Here is a 24,981-nt window from a genome sequence, read left to right as displayed (position 1 = left end):
ATAAATCTTCTAAAAACAGAAAATTAAAAATAAAAATAAATTACAGCATCCATTTTTTCTATTCTAAATTTTTCCTCCATTTTAACCCAACTCACTGTCTTTGATATTAGACATTTTATTCATGAATATACCGGATTAAGCCCTCATGCCCATTAGACTTCTAAGTTGACTGGCCTCAATAAATACAAATTTATCCCATTTTGACGTTACAAAACATTAGAGAAGAATATAAGAATCCTAAATGTTGCATTTATGTCAACTTTCCATAATATTCTCCATGCAATTCACCAACTGCCATGCGGAGTTGGATTTCTTCTTAGCCACATTTACACTCGCACATCTGTGAATGTAGCACCTTACCTCTTTTCATACGTAATGGATTTAATCAAATACTCTTAGGAGAAAATTTAAAAAGAATTATCAAATTTAGTAATTTGATAAAATATGAACAAAAAAAGGAAAATATTTTCACCTTCCCCAGAGTCCAGACAATATAAATACTGCCCGTCTATTTGCTTTTCTCAAATTAAATTAGTTAAATTTTACCAGAAATTAACCTGCTTCTCTTCGCCTTTGTGAAAATGGCCGAATTTCCATACTGTCTGATCTTATCCTCGTGCCTTGCTTGGTTCGTTTTTCTCGTGGCAATTGAATTGTCTCTAGCCGAATCCACTGGTTATGGTTTCATGATCGATCTGATCCACCGTGACTCGCCGAAATCGCCCTCCTACAATCCTTCTGCGAGGCTCGTTGATCGCCACCTCCATGCGTTACGCCGTTCACTTTCCCGTATCAAACACTTAAGGAGGAGAACAAATCGTCCCAGCTGGAGATCTTCCAAGAAAGACGTGCAGTCGGAACTCTCGCCTGCAGGCGGGGAGTACTATATGGAGATAGCGCTCGGGACACCTCCTCTCCCGACCCTGGGGATTGCAGACACTGGAAGCGACCTCACCTGGACCCAGTGCAAGCCCTGCCGCCCGTGTTACCCGCAGGATCCTCCCATCTTCGACCCAAAAAGGTCTTTGACATACAACCTCGTACCATGCCGATCAGACGCTTGCCATATGCTGGGTAACAACGGGTTTTGCAGTCAGGAACGAACGTGCCAGTACAATTATGGCTATGGAGACGGGTCCGTCAGCAAAGGCGATCTCGCGACTGAAAGCATAACCCTGGGGTTGAACTCAAGCCTTCCGGTCACGGTTCCTGGTGTACCTGTTGGGTGCGGGCACAATAATACCGGGATATTCGACTCTAAGGGCTCCGGGATTATCGGTCTAGGAGGGGGTCCCCTTTCTCTAATCTCCCATATGGATCACTTAATCCAAGGCAAGTTCTCCTATTGCCTCGTGCCATTCACGACCCCGAACGCCACCAGCAAGATCAACTTTGGCGAATGTGCTATCCTCTCGGGCGAGGGCGTCGCCTCAACCCCTCTCATCAGGAAGTCGCCTGGCACTTTCTACTACATAACCCTAGAGTCCATCAGCCTCGGGACGAAAAATTTGCCTCCCAAGATCAGTAATGCTAAGGATTTATCGTCCTTGGCCAATGAGGTTGGGAACATGATCGTCGACTCCGGCACGACTTACAACTTCATACCAACAGAACTCTATAAGCCATTCGAGTCAGCTCTTTTGAAGGTTATTCAAACTCCACAAGTCCAAGTCCCGGAGATGGGGCTTTGTTTCAACACCACAACGGATCTAGCTGCCCCACCTGTGATACTCCAGCTGACCGGTGCAAATCTGCTGCTCAAGTCGGCTAACATTTTCACTCGATTGTCAGACGATGCAGTGTGCCTCACGATCTTTCCTACTCGCGATGTGCCCATTCTTGGTAACTTTGGACAGGCGGATTTCGAGGTTGGATTTGATCTTGAGAAGAGGACGGTCTCGTTCAAGCCTACAGATTGCACCGGCTCCAGTTGATCGTTACAGTAATCAAGTTGTACCTTCGTTTGTTGGTGGAAAATTAATTTAGTAGTAGCTACACACGTCAATATGGTCATTAAATTAATTCACATCGCATTATTTTATTTTTTTGGTCAAATGACATCGCATTATTTGAAGGTTTTTTTTTCAATTCTCTGGGCTTATTTTCATTTCTGGGAAAATTATACATTTATCTCGCTACCTTTAAGCGTTTTTCTGTTTTAGCCCATCTTTTTATTCGTTTTCATCCAGCGACACTTAATTTTCTAATTTAGTCACTTTCCTTTATTTTTGTTCGTTTTTGTCATGTACCTTTGGTTGTTGTTCTGTTTCCATTCTTTAATCAAATTTTCGATTAGGAACAAGGCAAGTTTTGGTCCCAACTTTTGTACCTTTTCTTATTGTATCCTAATTCTCTCTTGTATTTTCCAATCTTGTCCTCGGTCTTAATTTTTTTTTATTAGTCTTATTGTGTTATGTAATATGACATTTTTTACAATAAAAAATATTTTTTAAAAAATAAAATTTTAAAAATTGGAGGAAGACCATAGAGAGAGAAAGTGGGCAATGGAGTGCAAATGCCTGTCACCAACGTGCAAATGTCGCACTAGGTGGTGGTCGAAGGTGTTGAGTTGTACTGCCTCTTCTCTCCAACTCCAGTATATTTGTTTTAAGTTTTCATTGTTTCATTTTAATTTTAAAGAGAGAGGGACATGACGAAAGGTTGCCATGACCTTGTCTGCTCGATGGCATCTTCAAATTGGACCTCGGTCGCCCCTCTTTCCTTCTATAGCTTCCATTATCTTTTTTTTTTCTCCTTTAAAAAATCAGCAATTTGCTTTTCTGAGAATTTTTTTTACTTTAGTGAATTTAAATGTGTGGCCTCACACTCAATTTCTAATCTCGTTATAGATTTTTTTTTCCCTAATTACAAGAGAGCTTATGAGCCTAGCTAGTACAATGAGATATAAATCTTAATAGCTAGTCTCATTATTGAGATTTTTTCATACTTATTTACTTGTCATTTTCCTGTTGGTATGATCACAATTGAACCTAGATTTAACCCTCTAAGCATTGTGCACTTTGCAAGTTTTTTGCCGCAAAGATCAATAATGTATCTCTTGAAACTGATGAATGAAAAGTATGTAATCTAATTTTATGGCAGGTGATAATTGTAATGTCCATGTTAACTCTTGCTACAATCATATGGATTTTTTTTATACCTATTAAAGAAAAAAAGACTCTTGCAACAATCATATGGGGATAATTAAGGGGTTATTTGGTTCATAGAGTTTTTCAAAAAATCCCAGAATTTGTCAAGATTTTTCATGCATTTTCGTCAAATTGCCACAATCCCAATTTGTCCTTCCCTTTTTCCTTATCATTCACTCGCTTGCTCCTCGCATGAGTCCCGGCTCCATCGCCGCACTTTGATATAACCATTACTATAACTAGCCATTTCACCCACCAATTGCACAAAAGTATTCTTCGTGGCAAAAACTTATATGATTTATTATGCATAATCTTTAAAAACATTGATTAGTTTATAATTATAGAATTAACTCTTTGATAATCATCAAAATAACGATGAACAAAGAATACTGAATTCATCGCATTAGATTTGCTCCACTAAATACTTTATTTACATAAAAAAACTATATTATTCACTTAAAACTTATTAATTTAATATTTTATAAATAAGATTAGTAAAACCACGTGAATAAAATTATTTTAATCAAAATTAAAGTAATTAACGAATAACTTTTAGTTTTTGAAAAAACTCTTAATTTTCAATATCGAAATTGTAAAAATTATTTGCATTTATATCCTTTATACAATAATAAATTACTCATAGAACTTAAATGTTTTAACTTTAACTAAATTTAATAAAAAGAGAGACTAGATTTATTCTTTCCATATAATGAACTTTTAAATAAATAAATTCTTTTAGCATCATCTTTAATTCTAAGTATATTTAATATTAGCATAGAACTTGCAATAGTTTTTGAATATTTCAGACCCCTTATAATTTCAATTATATAAGTAATTACTTGTGTGGAAAATTTTAGAAAAATATTTCCATATCCTTTTTAAACTTAAAGACCCTATTACAGTTTCAAGAATATAATAAAGCATTTGTAAAATTGAAAATTGGAAAAGAAAATACTTTTAATTAATCTAATTCCAAAAAATATATTTATTATTAAATTGTATGAATTCTTATATCAATGCACTTGTATTATTTTTCATTTTTAACTGTATTTAATATTTGCATAGGAACTTTAAAAGTTCCTTAGATGTTCTAATAAACATAATTTTACTTTTTCAATCAAGAATCATAAAATGAAAATAATTTTAGTAAATTGGATTAATATAAATATATTATCCCTATAAATCAATTTATTTACTTTTGCATTAATTACTAATGCATTAAATATGGGGGAATTTACCTAAAATGACCAATGATTTACCCGTTTTGTCAAATCTATCATATGTTTTTTTTGTCAAATCTATCACATGGTTTACTTTTTGCATCAAATATATCCCGACGTTATCTTTTCCGTCGACATCTAACGGTCATGCTGACGTGGCGCTCACGTGGCAAGTGTGGCCCGCTATCCCTCCACTTGTCACATCAGCACGACCGTTAGATATTGACGGAAAAGATAACGCCATGATAGATTTGATGCAAAAAGTAAACCATGGGATAAATTTGACCAAAAAAAAAAGAACATAAGATATATTTGACAAAATGAGTAAATCATGGGCCATTTGAGGTAAAAACCCCTTAAATATGGTAAAATAGATTAGTGAAAATTGTGTAAATAGAGAGTTGGGAGTCTTTCTCTCGCTATAATCATCCATCTGTTGGAGCGAAATCCTTATATTTACCTCCCGGCTCATCAGTACATTTCCCCACCTCAAACTCATTCACTATTCCCACCTCCCTCTTGCCTATTTCCTGCCTCTAAGTCACTCCTCTTCTCCTCCCCCAGCCATGGAACTGCAAGGACCCACTGATTTGGACTAACCTTTTTCAGCCATATTCTCGTCCCAATTGTCGATCGCAGCCCGTGCTGAAACTCTGGAGCTTAAAGCCATTAAAGAAGCCATATGAGAAAATACGACCTTGACACTGTTGGTTAAGACACTGGGATTCAAACCACCGCCCTTTCTACAAGTCATCCCCTATCTCTACAAGCCGTGGCACCTGAAGTAACCCTTCTCGATTTTTCCGGACTCATACCACAAGGATACGCTTAAGTGCTTCTTCGGCGATTTCCTACTATCTCGTATCGACCGAAAAAGTTGGAGCCTACTCTCATGGAGGTGCGCACTCGATGCTTGCCCATTGGGACATAAATCTCACAATTGAAGAAGTGGCTTTCGGCTTCATTAATTTCTGGATTCAAATCCGAGGTATCACCCCGAACTCGTCTCTCTATGGAACATCAAGAGTGCAACGGGGAAAAGTTCTTGAAGTTGACCAAAAGGACTCCTCACTTCCTAGACGGTACATGGTCCCTTGTGCTCGAGTCAAGATTGATTGCTGCTGACAAGCCACTTTGCCTCAGTCTTTTTCCTAGAAAGAAGCAACAACTCAAGATCTTGGGTCAACTTCAAATTTGAGAACCTCGCCACATTCGGCTATGATTGTGGACGACTTCCGCAAGATCCCTAAACCAGTACTACACTGTTGAGGAGTTTGATGACGGCGAGATACCTGATGAAAACCAAATGGCCAGGGAGGCAAGCCTAATCATGCCCCCCTTCGATGCCATGAGTCTCTTCGCTTGGAACTGTCGCGGTCTTGGAGGAGAACCGACAATTTGCGCCCCTTGACTTCTCCTGCAAATGAATAAACCAGGAATGCTCTTTCTCTCAGAAACTAAATCAGGTACTAGCAGATGTAAAGAGGCTGCTCATAGATGCAATTTCGATAGCCTTTACTGTGTGGAGCAGTTAGTGGACTATGTCTCATGTGGAATTCCGAACTTTCAGTAACTATCATAAAACATTCTCCTTATTACATTCATGCTAAGATTCAATACTCGGTTTTGCCTATCTCATAGTTGTTAACTTTTGTTTACGGCCCTCCATACAATTTTCTTGAAGAATGTCTTTTGGAATGAACTAAAAGATATGGCCGAGTCGATAAATTGTCCAATGGATGCTAATGGGTGACTTCAATGAAATTAGTTGTTCAGCTGATAAGAGAGGGGGTTGGAACATTGCTTCCTCCTCTAGGTCCTTGCTGGACAATTTCATGAGTTTCTCTGGTTGCATTGATTTTTGCCGGTAACCCTTTCACTTGGCGTAACAAAAGACTGGGGTAAGCTCATATCAAACAATGTTTAGATAGGACCATTGCAAATGGTGATTGGAGGCTCGATTATCCAAAGGCTGGGGTGCTTCATCTTTCATCGATTCAATCTGACCATAGGCCTATAGCCTTCTCAAACTTTGGATGGAATCTCCAAATACTCCTCCTAGGCCTTTTTGCTTCGAAGAAGCTTGGACTCGTGATTGTTCTAGTTTTGAGATTGTTAAGGATTGGCATGTTTCTTTTAGAGGTTCGAAGGCATTCCCACTTTCTGGTGAGAACAACAAAATTAAAAAAAGGAACTTTATTCCTTGAATAAAAATTGCTTTGGTATGTGTGACCTTGGAATTGTAAAAACACTAGAGAAATTAAAGGAGATCCATAGCCAAGATGAGACTGAAGAGAATAGAATAGAGGAGCAAATGCTAGAAAAAGAGCTTGATGAACTGCTAGTTAGGAAAGATTTGATATGGAGGCGAAAGTCCCGTGAATTATGGCTTAAGGATGGGGACCGCAATACTAGATTCTTCCACCTATCTACGATCATCAAACGCAGAATTGATCGCATCCATGCCATTAAAGTTGATAATAATGAGTTGATTCAAGACCTGATTGAAATTGGCGATTATTTTATTCTAAAATTTGAAGAGCTCTTTACGTACTCTAATCCTGCTTTCTCTATAGATTTGGAAGGTTTAGTTAGCTCGATTATTTCACACGATGAAAATCAGAGACTCATTGCGATTCCACATTAGAACAAATCCCACATGCTTTGCATTTTATTCCTAATCTTAAAGCCTAGGTATAGGCAGTCTTCCCGCACTCTTTTACAAAACTCATGTTTCAATTGTCAAGCCTCTATTGTCCAAAACTTTTTCATTCGGGTTTTCATCTAAAAGAGTGGAATAATACCTTTATCACTCTCATCCCAAAAAAGTGAGGAGCTTCAAATTTTAAAGACTTTCGTCGTATCAGCCTTTGCAACGTTGCCTATAAAGTCATCTCCAAAATTATTGTTGAGCGTCTTAAACCTTTTCTCCATATACTTGTCTCTCCAAATCAAACTGCTCTTATTGAAGGAAGATGGATTAACGAAATGGCCTCTTTGCCATGAAATTCTTCATTCTATGAAAAACTCTAGGGCTAGAAGAGAGTAGTCTGTATGAAAATCGATTTCATGAAAGCTTTTGATAAATTGGAATGGAAATTTATCATTCAAATCTGAAGAAATTTTGGATTCCATTCTAACTTTATATCTTGGATAGAACAATGTATTTCCACGACCTCCCTTTCGGTTCTCATCAATGGCTCCACTCATGGTCATTTCAAACCAAGTAGAGGTCTTAGACAAGGTGATCCCATATCACCATTTTTTTTGTCATCTCCATGGAAATCTTATTTAGGCTTCTTTACAGGTCTGAGGAGGAATCACAATATCCGAGGCATTCAGATCAGCAAAGGAGGTCCAACCATATCCCATCTCATGTTCGTCGATGATCTGCTCATTATGTCCCATGCAACCGACCAGGAGGTTGAACACAAAGAATATCCTAGCCAAATTTTGCTCTTGGTTTGGTCAAGAGATAAATCGTTCAAAATCCCGGGTCTTCTTCTCCAAGAACTTACAAGCCCCAAGGCGACACTCTATCAAGCATACCCTTGGAATGAGGAAGCCCAAGCCTGATGCTCAATATTTGGGTAACCCCCTCTTCATTCGGAAAAAAGAAAAAAAAAGATGAAGATAATCTTTTCAATTTCTTATTGATAAAATTAAAGGCAAATTGGTCTCTTGGAAATCAAAAAAATCCCTCATGGGCTGGTAGGGCTACCTTACTAAACTCAGTCATCACCAGTACCGGTATCTACTCCATGTCTCTCTTTAATCTATACAGACTCAACCAAATCGCGAAACATTTTTGTGGGGCGATAAGGAAGACTCTAGCAAATATTTTTCCCCCCATCAGCTGGGAAGTTATTTGCCATCCTAAATCTGTTGGGGCTTAGGCCTTCGGAGAGCAGAGGATGTGAACAAAGCCATGCTTTCCAAAACAGTTTGAGCTCTCAATTCCACTAAAAACAACCTTGCTATGAGCGCCTTGAAAGCCAAATACGGTAACTTCTTCTCCCCCTCTCGAAGATCCTCTACTAGTGCCTCCCTTGTATGGAAAGATCTGCAATGGTGTCAAGACACCCTCCAGGTAGGTGATTGTTATTCCATTGGAAACAGGGATAATATTTCTGTTTAGAAGGATCCATGGCTACCAGGTATGTCGAATTTTAAACCTTCCCCTGCATTTGACAGCCATATTGACCACGATATTAAGGTACGGTATCTCATGCTTTTCCATCCTAAACGATGGAAAATTCCTCTACTTAGAAACCTTTCTAATGATATTAGTGTGAGCCATCTCTTGAATCTACATTTTTCTATGAATGATTGTACCGATCAAATTATTTGGACCCCGAACTCTTCGTGGGAACTTTTTGTTAAGTCATTTTATTTGCTGGATTAATCACATAGATTTGCTAGTAATCCTTGGATCAAATGGAAGCTTGTACGGGGTCTGAAAATTCATGAACGTTTGAAAATCCATTTGTTAGAGATTGGCAAGTGAATGTCTCCCCTGATTTGCTTCGAGAGGGAACTCTTCCCCATTTGTCTTACTGGATTTGATAATTTTATACATCTTTCTAGTGATTATATATTTTATCGGGTGGCGTGGAGGGAATCAACGTGGAACTTATAGCTAATGTATTCCCGTCTAGTTCACGACTTGATATTGTGTCCTTTATTGCTCAGCCCCATTCCCAGCTTCTTAAAAACAACATTGACCAGCTTTCCTTTACCACTTATGGGTTTATTGTGCTTTACACATTATGGAACCTAAGGAATGAATGTTGCTTTGCAAGGGCCAGGGCAGATCTTACTCGGATGCTCCAACGCGTTAAATAATCATTTGCCGAGCAAAGGGGTTTATATGCTAGATAGACGCACCCACGAACCAACAACTCAGACCCCATTGGAATTCCTCAAAGCATACCCCAGCCCCCTTCCGCTTCTCTACCTCATGTCCAAGAACAAACAGATCACCGGTACTTGGATTGGTACAAAATCAACACCGACGCTGCTTGGAGAGGGCGCATGCCTACATTGCAGGAGTGGGCAGAATTCATACTGAAGACATCCTCTATTCATGGTGTTCTCCCATCTTTGCGGAATCTCCCCTCCAAGCTTAAGCGCATGCTATCCTTTTAGCTATCTCCATGGCTCTCGAAGTAGGCTGGTCGAAAGTATGGATCAAAAGCGATGCTCTCCTTTTAGTTCAAGCTTTAGCTGATCCCCGGAATGTACCGTGGGAAATTAGAAACATCGTAGTAGACATTATGATTCATTTTCTCTTTTATCGGAATGGCGTTGTACATGGGTCTCTTGACTGTCATGCCCATGATCTTAGAAAATACGGCTTTCGATCAAATTTTGCCTCTTTATATGTGTTTGAGGGCATACTCGTGTAACAATGCCGATATTTGTAACAATGCTGATATTAATAAACTGATCTTATTCATCCAAAAAAAAGAGTTGAGGGCTTGACACGTGGTGGCTAGCACCATATTGTCAAATCGAAAGTTTGTACATTTTTAGGTTAAGGAAAAAAGTTTGTGCTAGAATTGTTAAAATATAAAAAAATTATGCCTTTTGTGTTATTAACTCTTAAATTTATTTTTTTCGTTTAGCTAGTATATATTATATATAGATTTATGCTAAAAACAAATTGATGCATTTCTTATTTATAGATATGAATGTGATTCAACTAAGAACTAAACTCTCACTTTATAAGGCAACAAATTACACTATAAAGATTATTGTGATTATTAAATAGGGATATTATTGTAAAAGTGCATTCATTTCACCTCAATTTATTTTACATACCCGAGTTACAATATCACATTACCTTTTAGGAGGCGTTTGGTATGGGTTATCCAAGGAGAATTGCTAGCAATCGTTGATTAAATTACCTGAACCTACTGCATTACCTTGTTTGGTGACAACATTCAGGTGGCAATCCATCTTGTAGGGGTAATCCACATTGACTAGGGGGTTGTGCTATGTGGATTGCCTCCAAGATGGCCATCACAACAAAATAAAATTACAAAAATGCCCTCGTCTTCTTTCCCTCAGCCCTCTTCCAAAAATCCTAGCCGACTCCTCTGCCGCCGCCACCGCGTCCTCCGCCGCCTCCACCGTGGCCTTCGATCGAAGTACGATGGAGAAGGTGACGGTGGGAGGAGACGCCAAGGAGGAACAGAGGTAATGGTGTTGGGCGACAGAGGTGACAGTCAAAGGCCTCGACACCTCGATCGAAGCACAGAGGCCTCGATCCGAGGCTTCTGTGCTTTGTAGAAGCTTGAGAGGTGGGATGACTATGGAGGTCGCCATCATCTCGTCTTGTTCTCCAACCGTGAGCTCTCTTTTTTTTATAATATTTATATGCTCTTTTAAAAAATTAGGATTTTTAATGTTGATATTTTGAAAATATTTTTCCAAGGTAATTTGGACTTTGTAAGCTACATATCTAGCAATGTCAATTCGATATTTTTTTTCCTGCACCAAACACATCAATGTGGATAACCGGTTATCTATCTAGTGGTAATCCATCTTATGATAATGTACATTACCACTTGAAAGATTACAAACAATGCACCAAACCCCTTCTTACATTCCTAGGAATGGAATATATTTTTCCAAAAGCAACCTTTCATATTCTAACCTATATTAGAGCTAGTATTTTAATCCTACCGGAAAAAAAGAGTATTTTAAGAAATATGTAAATTTTCCCGTAATTTTTTCGGTAAATAAATTTTCTCGTTATTCATAATACATCAATATTTCATATTCTATATATAGTAATTTAAAGTACTTTTACGGGAGATTCTCATTCTTTTTATGAAAAGTTTCCACATAAATTTTTTTTCATCCACAACTCGTGGTTAAGCGTCTTTTTATGTCGCATGCATTGAGGAATTTAAATTTTCTAATATTTTTAGGTAAAATATGTTTATACTTTTTATTCATTCAGTCTCTTCCTTTGATAACTCTTTCTAATTTCCAACAATGAATTTTAAATTTTCTAAATTTTTTTTCCAAAGAATTTAAAATGAATGTATGTATCATTAACGCAGACTCCCACGAGCGAGAGCCCTTTTTAGGATCTACGATAGTCTTTCACATAGGCTTTTCAAGCATTTTCATTGACTAATTGTTTGAGTCTCTATTATTTAATATGGACATGAACTTTCACAATTATATCATTCATTTTAGTTTTGCATTTTTCCATAACAATTAATTTAATCAAACCTCCAAAGAACTCCAGTTATCTTCTCATTGTGGTTCCAGGAAAAAAGAAAAATATTTCTTATAAGAAATAGGAGCACCTAAAATTCTTGGGAAAATTAAATTAAGATAACAACTTAAAATTATTGATTGTAAATACAATATGCAGACGCTTGAACCAAACCCCACATGAAATATTATTCACCCATTTCTTACGCCGGGTGAAGAATGGATCAAAGATGAGCCGTTCGTTCAGCTGGACGCAAATTGGACTGAGGTCCAAGAAATCAGGACGGCCCAAAAGGGCAAACAAGGCCCAACTAGTAGGAGACAGCAGCCCGGCCTGAGACGAGAGGGACCATGCTCGTGGGCCTGGATGGCGCTTGGTTAATTACCTGTAATCGTGTAACCCAGTAATCCACATTAACACAAGATAAATTACATTTTAAATTATCAGGAATATGACATTACCGTGTTTAGAATATAAAATCAATATTATTGGTAATCTAATTTGTAAAGTTTGACTTCACATAAAGAAAGGGCAAATTTGAAATTTAAGAATGCCACTTAGTGGTAATCTACATAGATTCCCCCAAAGTAGCAATCTGATTGACACGGCAATCCGAATTACCAATATTTGTATCCAAACCAAACAAGTGAATGTGTAGGTTCAGAATATTTAAAAGTCGCATTCCTCTGGATATACATATACATGTATATATATTCTTGATGAGGATATGGCCTAAAATTTGAGTCATGAAGAGGTTAGCCAAGACGTATTGTCCGCTTTGGACTCGGTCCACACAATTTTGCCCTTAAGAGGTGCCTTCTGAGAGAAAAGGGTGTATCTTGCTCTTATAAAAATGCCAAGACCCTAGTCTCTCTCCAATGTGATATTGAAGTTCTTCATCACAACCCCAAGAGAGATGAGGGGTTTGAAAAGTTGAGCAACATGGTTACGTTCCCATAGATGGAGCCACTAATTTGGATATGGCCTAATATCCTTACTATGGAGAGCTCGCCAAAAGTATTGTCCGCTTTGGACAACTTGCACGGTTTTGCCTTTAAAAGGCGTCTAGTGGGAGAAGGAATGTATCTTGCTCTTATTATAAGAACAAGACCCTTGTATCTGTCAAATGTGAATTTAGGTTCCTCATCAATATTCATACCAAACGCCACCTATGAAGAAATCGGAGGCAATCTAATGGGACATCATCATTTCCTTGCTCATAGCTACGTGTTTGATTTCACAAACCGATTTTAACTAATGTGATTCATTGGTAAATTAATTTTGATTCTATGTTAACCAATTAACCAATAATGTGGAACCATATCCATTTGGTTAGTTTGATTCTTGTTCGAGCAGTGGAAGTGACAAATTAGTGGGTAGTTACTAATATTAAATTTACTATCATACCCTCAATTTAATGATTCTCATTAAGTAAAGAATATGTAGTACGGATAATTTTAGAAATAAAAAATAGACGAAATGAGATTCGGGCTTTATAATATTAGAGATTAGAGATATATTATTCTCTAGGATATTTTGTGAAAACCGATAAAATATTAGTTTATAATTCATTAAAGGACCCTTCGACAAATCAATGTAATTTAAACTTCAATATTATTTACTTTTCCCGCATGTACTCCCGTTCGAGAGCTTGGATTACATCCTCGCCCATCTAATATTGATTTTCCGATGGACGAACTTTCGAGTAACGTTTCAAGTTAAGAAAAGGAATCTTCAAAATAAAGTTCGGTAATTACATCTTTGATTTGAAATTATTAATGAGACTGAGCAATGCTACTGAACTGAAACGAAACACATGACACTAGAGATAGAGGAGTGATGGGAACAGCGTAACAGGAAAAATATAGACTGCAAAATCCGATCCAATTTATCGTAATAAATTAGTTAAAATGTTGATTAATTGTATTCTGAAAAACAAAAAAAAAATCATTGACTTATTAAATTATTTATCGAGCCATGAAAAAGGTAATTGAATGTTACTCATTTATTTTAAAAGAGCAATAATTAATCATACTGTTTATTCATTGTATGATCAGTTTTTTCGCTTTCAAGTATTTTGATTTGGTATTATATAGTCAAAGGGAAAAGATATATCCTCCGAAAATTTTCGGTGGAGCTGCCTAACCCACTATGTATGAAATTGCCACAAACATTCTCCAAAATTACGAAAGTGCTATACATGAGATATTTATATTACGTTTGATTTGTAAATAATATTTTAAAATTAAATTTTAATTTAAAAAAAAGTGATATAAATAATTATGTGTGAGACTCATTCTTTAATTTTGTATAAATTATATAATTTTAATTTTAAAAAAGAGCAATATAAATAAAATTCACCCTTTAACTTTGAATTATTTTATTTGAGTATAATTTTATTTTATTATAAATAAAATAATATTTTAAAATCTCATTTTGAATTCAAACAGTCCATTAGCTTTAACAGCACTCACTTTCAAATGACTGATGAGTGGAATATTTAGTTGGAACTCGGAAACAAATAAATACGCTTTTTCCCCGAAATTCTGCCGACTTTCCTCTCCCGTCCTTTCCTCTGTCTGTCTTCTGTCGGTTTTCACTTTTTCATCACTCTCTCTGTCTTTCTCTCACTCTGAGCTGAAACCCTTAAATGGTAAAAGCAGGAAAATTCTTTCTGGTCATGGACGCAGGCCCAGGCCGGCCAGCTTTTAACATATGCCTCTCTCTCTCTCTCTCTCTCTCTCTGTTCTGTCCTCATCTATCTTCTTCTTCTGTTACCTGTAAAGGTGAACCGAAAGGGAAGAAGCAGAAGAAGCATCTTCTCCTTCTGTTGGCGTCGCCGTCGCTTTCTCACCTGATTCCGATCTCTGATAATTGCTAGTCCCTTGCTCTACTCCCCGTGCGGCAGCTCTGGAGTTGGGGTCCCGTGGCTGCTTCGGTTCCCGATATGGAGGCGATCAAGAAGCAAGCCACCAAGCTCAGGGAGCAGGTCGCTAAGCAGCAGCAGGTGCGAATTTTTCTTCTTTTTTTGTTTTTATCAATCCTCCCTCGCTTCGATCCACTGTTGTTAACTGACAAAGTCTCGGCCGAAGAGCAGGCTCAATTTCCAATTTTAGAGAGGATTGTTTGAGTGAATTGGCTTTTATTTACGGAGTCGATCTCGATCAGTTGATGTTTGGAGGAGAGTCCCTGCAAAATGCTACTGCTGTGGCCTGGCCGAATCGTGCCTCGGAAGTGAATTACAGAGTCTGTGCTTGTTTGCGCAGTGATGAGCTGAGCATAGGATGGATTCTGTAATTATTGTCGGGAAGGGATCGTATTCTGATGACACGAGGCTCTGTCTGTGCTAACTTTTGAGTTGCTTGAAGATTTTCCCTGTATGCTGTTGATTTTTGCTTCGAGATTTGCTGTACGAAAGTTTTCTTCTTCGGCATTAGCGAAAATCATCCCTGCTACCTTTGAATCGTATAAAGTATCATTCATAATCGGGGATATAGTTTCTGCACCGACCCATTGTTATGGCTATCTTATGCTGATTGATCATCAATTCCAGTTGGGGGAATAAATGAGCAAATTATTCAGGAAAAGGGAAGGGCACTTGTTTTCTGCATTGTGCTTGAATGTGGAATGACATTTAACTACAGAGTGTATCGGGTAAACTCTTTAGTCGGAATTGGATTGGATCCCTTAGTGTGTTAACTAGTGGCTTTCATTTGACAGGCAGTACTTAAACAGTTGGGACACTTTAGTGGTGAAGCTTTTATGGTGGATGAAGCTGAGCTGCAATGTTACCGCCAGCTTCAAAGTCTGTACGAGTCTACCCGAGCGGCAAAGGTCTAGTTATCAAGTGCTTTACATGCCATATTTTTTTTATCTGCTCATACGGTGTGTTTATTGGATGAAGAACTCTTTAATCACAAATGTTTTAGGAACAAAGTCTTAAATAATGTTATGGTGCACAGCATCTTCAAAGGAATATCGTCCGCAATGTCGAAGCTTTCATATCATTAACCTCAAAGCAAATGGAAATAGGTGAATCCTGATACTTCTGCTTTTTGTGATTGCTTTCTTCGGAATTCTGATGGGGATATCTTGCTTCATGTCTTTTAGTAAGAAAGCTAGCCGACAATTGCTGCAAATACGGGGTTGAGAATCAAAATACCGGTTCCGCTCTTGCAAAAGCCGCGCTCCAGTTTGGCAGCTCACATAATTCTATGGAAGATGAGAGGGAAATCCTGCTTGGGATCCTCCATGATCAGGTAATTCTTGGGTTATATTAGACAATTTGCTGCAGGGTCCTTTATCATCTTATGTATTTAACTCCTTTAGGTTTCAGAGCCACTAAAGACAATGATAAATGGAGCTCCTTTGGAGGATGCTCGTCATTTGACTCGGCGTTATGACAAACTCCGGCAGGAGGTGGAAGCACAGGTACTCTTTGATATGATGCCCTGATAATAGAGCAGTTAGAATAAATGGTTGCAGATGGATGCTTTTATTATCTTATCAGGCGGCTGAAGTTATGAGGCGGCAATCAAAATCCAGGGATTCTGCTCTCTCTTCAGAAAGTGCTATGAAGCTTAAAAACGCCGAAGGTAGACTAGCTGAGCTTAAATCAGCTATGATGGCACTTGGTAGAGAGGCGACAGATGCCATGTTGTCTGTTGAAGATCAACAGCAGAAAATAACTTTCCAGCATATTTTTAAAATGGTATCATTGCTGTGTTAGTCTTTGAATCTCAACTTTCATGCACGGTTCCATTGTTCCATTTGACTCAGGTGGTGCATCTGCAATGCATAAGCTAGATATAACTTAGGGACGGTTTATTTTTGTTTCACTTGAATGCAGTCATTGACAAGTTAATGGATGCTGAAAGATATTATGTGACAGGTGGACGCCGAAAGGTCTTATCATCAAAGCATTCTTGGCATTCTAGAGAAGCTATATACTGAGGTCTGTGATAGTTTATCCTGTTTTCTATTGTCAAAATTATAAAATATAATAATTAAGTGAAAACCTTGCCGAGGGAGTCCAATGATTCCTTTTAGAAATGCGATTTCTATTGTAGAGTTATGCTAAGTATAATTTTGCCTTTTCTGTACTGAGATAGATGATGCTGGAGAAGCAACTAAGTGAACCTTCTTCACCAACTTCCATGACAACACAGACGGATGCGGATGCTCGCTCAGTACCAGGCGATTCAAAATTCGGTGACTCTGATTATCATGAGGAAAGTGATCAGCATGACACATACTACATCGCGCAAGTAAGACATTAGCTCTCTAAAAATTTTGTTCATTTGGTTTTTGAGATGAACTAATCTCGTATAATGAAGACAAACAGATTCCCCGCCCCCTCTTCATTTACAACCTCAGTACATGTTTGTTCCAAAGATTTCTTTTTTGTTGCTGCAATTTTTTCTTTCTTTCTGATAGATACCAACTTGGCCAATTCTTTTGCAGGTTATTCATCCATTTGATGCTCAAGCAGATGGGGAGCTAAGTCTCTCCGTCGGCGATTACGTAATTGTTTGCCAGGTGCATCACTGCAAATTATTGGAATGCCTATTTCAGGACTAATTTTTCTCTGCAATGCATTGGCATTTCTTCTTCTTGAAAACGAAGTAGATTGAGCATGCTATTTCACCGTAGCATTTATTTTAGACCGTTGACAAAGTAAATTTACTGCGTTTTCCACAACCGAATTGAGTCATTGATTGTCAGGGTAAAAAAGACAAAGGGCTAAGCTAAATGGTGCCCAGGAAAAGTGTCAAACTTAAAGTGGTGCCCATCTCATGTGTTATCTCAGGGTCATTTTTATGCTACCCCAGAAAAGATAGCGCGAATACAAAATCTTTATAGTCCCTTTTTGTCCTTAAAATTTTACATCTTTGCTAACATTTCGTTTACTATGATATACAGATTCTGCATTGCCGCGAGTGTTGAGTCCGTTCTGTTGTATCTTCTGTCCGGTGTTTCTAATCGATTTAGTTCGGATTCTGACAACAGGTGGCCCCAACTGGATGGTCGGAAGGCGAATGCAATGGAAAAGCTGGGTGGTTTCCTTCTGCTTATATTGAACGTCAGCAGAAAGCACCAGCGAGCAAGGTACTCGAGAACCCCTCACTCTCCGATCACAGTGATGCTTTGTGAATATCAAAAGGAATTGCCCGAGTCCTTTATCCTAAAACGTTGTCAGATATTTAGTGTAAAAACTTTTGCTCCACTCTCCCTCGGATATGTATGTATCTTTTGCTTCCAATTTTTGGTGCAATAAATGTGTTCGTGTAATCTCTAAAGAATAAACAAAAATAAACATCTGATTTGTCAGATTCAATAGTAAATCACCCAATGTGCAGTATTTCGGTATGTTTAAATGCATAGCAGTAGAAAGTTGGAACCATGCCAGATTTCGCCTTTAAATTTGTTTGTAGACACAGTGGAAGTGTTGTCATCCAACATAACATTCTTTGAAGAGCAAACGATGAAATGAACTGGCAGTAGTAAGCGCTCTTATTCCCCGCAAACCTTACCGGAGATTTCACTGGATCACATAAAGGTTCCAGTTTGTGTTAATTCTTATACATGAGCGCGATATTGAGGGCGCCAAACCGGGATTCGTAGTGATGGGAAATAATATGTTACTCTTATGCTAGTTCTCAAGCCATTTTAGGACTTATATGCTAGTTCTCAAGCCATTTGGTTGTTTTAAGAAAACTCGCATATTGTTAATCCGACTTTCTTCATAAAATTACTGCTATTTGCCCTTCCTTGACTCGGAGAATCTACGCCCCTAATTTGCCTCTGTAAGGACCTCGCTCCCCTCAATTCTGATCCTGCGTAATTCCTGGATACAGAGTACTAAAATGAGGTTCGAGATTCATTACTAATATTAGAGAAAGAAGTTCAGACAATAAAATCTCGATCATTACTTTTTAGAAAACTATGATAATCTCTCTTCCCATCCCTCCCTTCAAACAAGGAAAAACGCCATGTCTCATTCATTACTTTTTTAGAATCGACAAAGATAAACCCAAAAGTATATTCAGTTATGATGTCATATTATATTACCAGTGTCCGACGCCCGGCGATGCAGCTGGTCGGAAAAAATATTTAATCAATTTTATGGTTTATCATAGTAACTTGTGTAATAATCGATATCGAGTATAATTGAAACTAGTTATAATAAAATTCCTATTTGATAATAAATAATCAAAATTTTCAATAAATTATATTAATTAATACAATATAAAAGTTAATATTTCTCCATGTTAATCTTCATATGAATTTTTAATAATTCTAATTTGAACATCATGATTGTAATATAATATGTCTTAAGTGATCGCTAATTTTAAGTGTGTCAAATTTACTTGATTTGATACTCATTAAAAGCATTTCTTAATCAACAATCAAGGGATCGAGCAAAAAAAGAAAATGTCAATAGCCAAGCGAGAAGTAGTAGCAATCAACGAGCTGGCGTAATCTTGCATTCGATTGAAAAGTTAGGACATTTCAAATGTAAAAAATAAAAGAGACGACTTAAGTTGGTGATAAATTGAAAAAAGCTTTTTACCAACCTAGGCTTGGTTTTAGGTTATTTGATGCTTCCTCCTCAGGTAAGATCTCGGCTTGCAGTGATCACCTCCGGAGAGAGAGAGAGAGAGAGAGAGAGAGAGAGAGAGAGAGAGAGGGTGTACGAGGATGCTGACTGGTGGGATGAGCTCCTCCCGCTGGCTGACTGAAGTTTGACGTTCAGAGCTCAAACACCATAACTTGCTCTCTCTCCGTCTCTCTCTCTCTCTCTACAGGTTCAATGGCGTCGGCCTCCTCCTCGTACGCCTATCTCTCAGCTCCTCTGCCTCTTCCCTTTCCATCTCCAAAGCCTCACCCCGCCCTCTTCCCTCTCTCCACTCACCTCCGTGGATTCCTCAAACAACGCCGTTCCTCTATTTCTCTCTGCCTCCGCCGCCACCACGCTCCTCCTCATCTCCCCCCGGACCCTCCGGATGACAATCCACTGAATCCGCTCGCCCTCTCCGCCGTATTCTTCTCCCTCGCCCTCGGTTTTGCCTCTTCATCTCTCGTCTCCCGCCGCTCTGTTGCTCTAGCCTCCGATTCTCCCCCCGTCGCCGTACTTCAGCGGGAGCTGGACCAGCCCGAGGAGCCCCTCCGCAACAACCGAGGTCCGTCTCCGACCTTTATTTCGGTTTTTCGTGTTTAATTCTCTTTCTTCCTTCCATTGCTAGTCTTTGATTTATCCGTCTGCCCCTGCGGTTGAGAGCATTAGATGCCGACTGAGCTCGTAAATTCCAGTTGCGAGATTGATGATACTGTTTTCTACCTTGTGCTTCCTCTGAGAAGCTTCTGAGACCTGCCAAAATGCAAATGTAGGTGATGAAATCGGTAGGACTGATAATTATTATCGAAATGAGGAGAAGGGAGAAAAAGTGGAGGAAGGAGAAGAAGCCGAAGAAGAAGACAGAGAGTTGAAAGAGGCATTCGAGAAATGGAAATCAAAGTCGTTCGCGTTGACGGTACCCTTACGAGTTGTTGCTCTTCGGGGCTCTGTTCCTCCTTCCTGGGTTAAGGTCTCTTCGCTGTCCATTGTCTCTGTTCTTCTTCTCTTCAGTTACTTTCAGCTCACATTTTAATTGAAAGCAGAATCTCATGATCCTGACATTGGCGAAGTTTGAAGATTTTGGTTTTTTACATGAATTTCTTTTCTTCCTGGGTTGTGTAGGAGTTTATGCAGTCTCAAGGAAAGAGATCGAGTCTGCAGTTTAAGATGCGCGAGAATCTCGAAGGAATCTTCTCGGATATGTCGGCTGCCTTCACCAAAGGCAGTGTCAAGAGCTTATCTACTGCATCTGCAGATCTTGTTACTGTTGGAGACTCGTGGCTCAGTTTTGCTATCAAGCAGGGCTTGATTGAGCCCATAAATGGGGCGGAAGACCAGGACTGGTTTAAAATCTTGAGCAACAAATGGAAGGTAAAAAGGGCACGACTGCCCTCTTGTTCTATTGAATATCTTTATCTTTCATGGTTCGGGGGGAATAGTTTCTATCATGTAATATTTTCTGACATGGGTAGTTTGCTACTCATAATATGGTAACTTGTTGGGGAAATTTATATTGAAATGTTACTTTTATATTGCTGGGTTGGTGTAACCATCATTTGAACTGGGCCAATTCATCTTTTTGTTGTTCTAATGATTAACACTGGTAAGTGACTTCTATTTCCACTGAAAAGTTCTCAGGTATATTTACGCAGGAATTCTGAGGGGGACATAGATCCTGATGGTAAAATATGGGCAGCGCCTTATAGATGGGGTACCATGGTTATCGCATACAAGAAAAGTAAATTCAAGGAGCTTCATTTGGACCCAATTGAGGTGAGTTCATCTTTGGTATGCTATTCTCGTTGAAGATTTCCATAATGTAATAGCCATTAACTGCGGTCACTCCTATATAGACTGTAAATTTACATTGTAGCTATTTACTTTTCACCAAAAAAAAGAGCCTTGTTTAGAGGATTCAAGGATTCAATCATTTATAGTTGATTGCAGGATTGGGCAGATTTGTGGCGACCTGAGCTTTCTGGGAGAATTGCCATGGTCAATTGCCCCAGAGAGGTTGTCGGTGCTGTTTTGAAGCACATGGGGGCGTCGTACAATACAAAAAACATCGACTCAGAAGTAGTTGGTGGAAAGGATGTTGTTGAGCAAAACATGGCAATGTTAGCAGAACAGGTATAGAAGCTGGGTGAATTTAATAATCGGAAAATACAGGGAGCAGTATGACTTTTTCTTGTAATCAATAAACATAGGATCCTTTAGCTAATAAGATTATGTAGTACAGCGATGCGTATGAAGGTTAGAGCTTGTTCTGTAATTTTGACCAATCCTTTTTATTTTCACAGGTTCGACTATTTGATAGCTCCAATTATTTGAAAGCATTTGGAGTAGGAGATGTGTGGGTGGCTGTTGGATGGAGCAGCGATGTTCTTCCTGCTGTTAAGCGCTTGAGAAATGTTGCCATGGTTGTTCCCAAATCTGGATCGAGCTTATGGGCAGATCTCTGGGTATGTATTTACTTATCTTTTTCTCAAACTTGCTTTTGTTTCTTAATGAAATTTACATAGTTTAAAGCTAGCTGTCATGTAAATTGTGTGTTCCTGACTTCTCAATCTGCCTCCATTGAATATCAATTTACCGACTGAGCAAATTTTCTCCCAAAACTCTAAAATGAGTTGCCATTGTATGAGTTGCCCTGTAGATCACGTTGTAGATCAGATTTCACGGGGTAATGAAATTACTTGTTTAACCATATCCATTTTCCAGTGGAAAGATGGCTAAAGTATTGGTCTGTTCAACCATCTGTCTGGTTTCTGCATTATTCCAATATTCAATCTTTTGTCGATCTACCCTTAACTGTTTCCAAATGCCATTTTGCTAGCCCAACACTTTCTTACTTAAAATGACTAAAATTCTTTCCTTTACTTGTTCAGCGAGCTGGTTTGCTAAAACAATGTGCAGGAGGTATTTCGTACTTCGAGCGTTTCCATGACATTCCCTTATTATGTTGTATTCTTTTTCTATAGGCAATTCCTGCAGCTTCCAGGTTGAACACAACAAAGATCGGGGGCAGAGTCAGAGGCCCATCTCCTCTAATCCATCAATGGATTGAGTTCTGCATGCAAACTGCGAGAGCACTGCCTTTCACTCACAGCGTGATCCCGGGTGCCCTTCCTTCTTCAGTTGAAGGTACGGCCGTTCAAGCAACACAAGATTTCACTGGGGGAAAGAAGCCGAAGCTTGATACAAATCTTATCAGCGGTGTGCCTCCCCCAGAGATTCTTGCTAGATGCGAGTTTTTGGAACCATTACCTGAAGCCTCATTGGCCGATTATAACTGGCTGATCCTTAATTTGAAGAGACCAAATCAGGGTCTTATCCAGAATTTGCAGCGCATAATCTTGAGAGCCAAGCAAACACTTCATCTCAAGCGGCAGGAAAAGGTTAGCTCGCAATAAACTGCCTTCTTTTGCTGCAGTGTGCCAGTCAAGACCAGGTCTGAAGTTGTGCTGTCCCCAGTGACATGGGTTGAATGGGAAGATGGGTACTTCAGAGCTATGTGCGCAATAGATTGACATCCAATGGCAAGGAATGAGTTGACATATTTATGGTCTCCCTCATAGTTTTCTGTTGTAAAAAGTTTATTTGGAAGGTCTGGTCTTAGTAAATGCTCATCCTATTGGCTCTTATCACATCAGGGTGTATGAATTTGTTTTCATGTACGCCGTAAGCTCTCCGAGCACAGCTGATGGTTTCATCGTAAGCCTTCTTCACAATTCTTCACAAGGGAGCTGATAAGAACACTTTCTTTTGAGGTTTGCTTGATGCAGTGCCGAAGAGGTGCCTTACTATTTTTTAGGCCTGTCTCAGACTCCTCGTGGTTTCTGGTTCAGTCTGCGGATTTCCAGTGGTAAACTTTCATCGGGTGCATCGAGGGTGGCTTGTGCAGATGAGCTGAGCTGGTCGAAGGCCCTTGCAATCTTGGATTTCAGCGAAGGCAATGGCGGCTATGGTGGTGCTCGGAGGCTGCAGAGAGGCACCTTAAGGATGAACTATCCCGGGCCGCCTGGTGTTTGAAGTAAATCCAATCACGAAAAAAGAAACTATCTAGTAATTCACAATACGAAGCTCAAAGATATTTGGAGTGGCTCCCTTAAATATGAAAAGGTTAACTGTATAAAAGCACCTTAAGGACTCCCAGGCGGCCAGTCTAGTGCTTGAAGTAAATCCAAGACTCCTAGGGACCCCCTCGGGACGCTCGATTGATCCGTCAATTAAATTCGATCTAATAAGCTAAGTTCTGGAAGGGAATGCGACGTAATAATGGTGATCAAGACGGATTTAGCAGCTTGAAACTCGAGAAAACGACCTTCGTTAACAGGATTGCGAGCTTAATCATTTAGGCCGTACACAGTACAGATTTAATCTTCAACTTGTAAATCAGCCATTTTATGATACGTCGACAGAAGAAACATAAGTCGGCCAATTTATCGAGCAAAAATTTCAGAATATGTAACATAAAAACGTTATAACACTAGTGCACGAGATTAGGGGGCATGATATTATTACGGTTCATGGTATTAGGAACGGAATCAAACCAAGCCTGACGGGCGGTAGAAACCAATAACCCCTCCATCTCGTCCATAAAAAATTTCTCTCTCTAGCTGTTGCTCTTTGCTCACCAGCGACTAGAGAGAGAGAGATGACGAGGGGGAAGCAGAAGATCGAGGCTCAGAAAAGAAACGCCGAGAGGAATCAGAAGCCTAAGGCGTCTCAGCTCGAGGCTCGGGCTGTTGGTCTCAAAGTCATCTGCCCCATCTGCAAGGTCCTCCCCCTCTCTTTCTCATGTATATCCTCTGCCGTCTTGTGAATCGAACGGATGCTGATCGCTTGAAACTTCTGATAATCACTCATTTGAAACTCCGCCATTGATTTGTGCCCTGTATTTATGATTTCCCAGAATGCCTGCAATGTGTCAATTTGTTGAATTTCTCCTTCCTTGCTATAGGTTTGGTGGTTACTGTTCTTGGGTTTGGAGCAGCAAAATAGAATATAAACAAGAAGCAAAATTCGAGACTTTTGATATGCTTAGCTTAAGTTCAGTACCTGCAAGGTGAGGCTTAGTGATGATGAAGATGCCTAACGTAAGTGATTCGCGATCGAGTATTGGTTAGGACCTTGTTGCTGTTATTTCTCCATTTTCCCATAGCAACATTTTTTCTCCGTACATTCCTTGGTGACGGAATTATCATGTGAGTGGGAGGAAGCATTTCTCTCTTCTCACAGCTCTCTGTGGTCTTATAGCTAGATCTGCTAATGTGCTTCATTCTCGATATTGTATAAGCTACGGTTTATGAGATCGTGGACTATATCCAAGCTATTCTTTACTCGCTTTATTTTTCAGGTTCAACTGGCAAATCATAACCAGCTTGTGGATCATTATGGCTCGAAACATCCAAAGGAAAAGCCGCCTAGCGAGTCGGGTTGACTGCACCTTCATTCAGTAGAAAGATCCGAGGATAAGAGAAGGGGAGACGCCTCCCCCTATCGTGCTTTTTTAGTACTAAATCATATGATTGTTACATGAACAGAAACTTCCAAGCTAATGTTGTTTGCTGTTTCTGTTGGATCTCTGAACTGTGTTGGCCATGTAATGTCTGTTGCATCTTGTATCTAAGTTAAACTCGTTGTTGCAGAGGCTGCCTTATTCCTGGAAATCGAATAAAATGGTGAGTTTCAAGGAATACATAGCTGTTCTGTCAGGAAACTCTGGGCTAACATTTAGTTTGCTCTAGCCTTCAGGTA

The 24,981-nt window shown here is 39.1% G+C and overlaps 3 protein-coding genes across 6 annotated transcripts; all 3 read left to right on the top strand.

Moving 5' to 3' along the window:
* Nucleotides 1-581: 581 nt before the first annotated feature.
* On the top strand, nt 582-1,934 carry LOC116204126 (aspartic proteinase CDR1). The gene has a single exon (XM_031536205.1). The coding sequence runs from the start codon at nt 582-584 to the stop codon at nt 1,932-1,934; it is 1,353 nt and encodes a 450-aa protein (XP_031392065.1).
* A 12,303-nt stretch (nt 1,935-14,237) lies between these two features.
* Nucleotides 14,238-17,964, top strand: LOC116205962 (SH3 domain-containing protein 1). 2 transcript variants are annotated; one of them, XM_031538675.1, is made up of 10 exons: nt 14,238-14,610; nt 15,324-15,437; nt 15,566-15,635; nt 15,714-15,862; nt 15,933-16,034; nt 16,114-16,314; nt 16,495-16,557; nt 16,715-16,870; nt 17,067-17,141; nt 17,613-17,964. In XM_031538675.1, the coding sequence occupies exons 1-10, from the start codon at nt 14,551-14,553 to the stop codon at nt 17,754-17,756; spliced, it is 1,134 nt and encodes a 377-aa protein (XP_031394535.1). In that variant the 5' UTR covers nt 14,238-14,550; the 3' UTR covers nt 17,757-17,964. The 2 variants fall into 2 exon arrangements, with proteins under 2 accessions (XP_031394535.1, XP_031394536.1); XM_031538676.1 differs by lacking the exon at nt 16,114-16,314 and having other exon boundaries at nt 14,242-14,610.
* A 1,269-nt stretch (nt 17,965-19,233) lies between these two features.
* LOC116205961 lies at nt 19,234-24,922 on the top strand. Of its 3 annotated transcripts, none has more exons than XM_031538674.1 (9): nt 19,234-19,786; nt 19,995-20,191; nt 20,344-20,592; nt 20,860-20,994; nt 21,169-21,351; nt 21,522-21,683; nt 22,203-22,365; nt 22,655-24,001; nt 24,581-24,920. In XM_031538674.1, the coding sequence occupies exons 1-8, from the start codon at nt 19,417-19,419 to the stop codon at nt 22,696-22,698; spliced, it is 1,503 nt and encodes a 500-aa protein (XP_031394534.1). In that variant the 5' UTR covers nt 19,234-19,416; the 3' UTR covers nt 22,699-24,001; nt 24,581-24,920. The 3 variants fall into 3 exon arrangements, with proteins under 3 accessions (XP_031394534.1, XP_031394533.1, XP_031394532.1); XM_031538673.1 differs by adding an exon at nt 24,185-24,320 and having other exon boundaries at nt 19,236-19,786; nt 22,203-24,001; nt 24,581-24,922; XM_031538672.1 differs by having other exon boundaries at nt 19,236-19,786; nt 22,203-24,001.
* The last annotated feature ends 59 nt before the right edge of the window (nt 24,923-24,981 follow it).

The sequence above is a fragment of the Punica granatum genome, chromosome 4, assembly GCF_007655135.1.
Source record: "Punica granatum isolate Tunisia-2019 chromosome 4, ASM765513v2, whole genome shotgun sequence".
In the NCBI taxonomy this organism is placed as follows: Eukaryota; Viridiplantae; Streptophyta; class Magnoliopsida; order Myrtales; family Lythraceae; genus Punica; species Punica granatum.
This window is presented reverse-complemented; position numbering and strand designations above follow the sequence as displayed.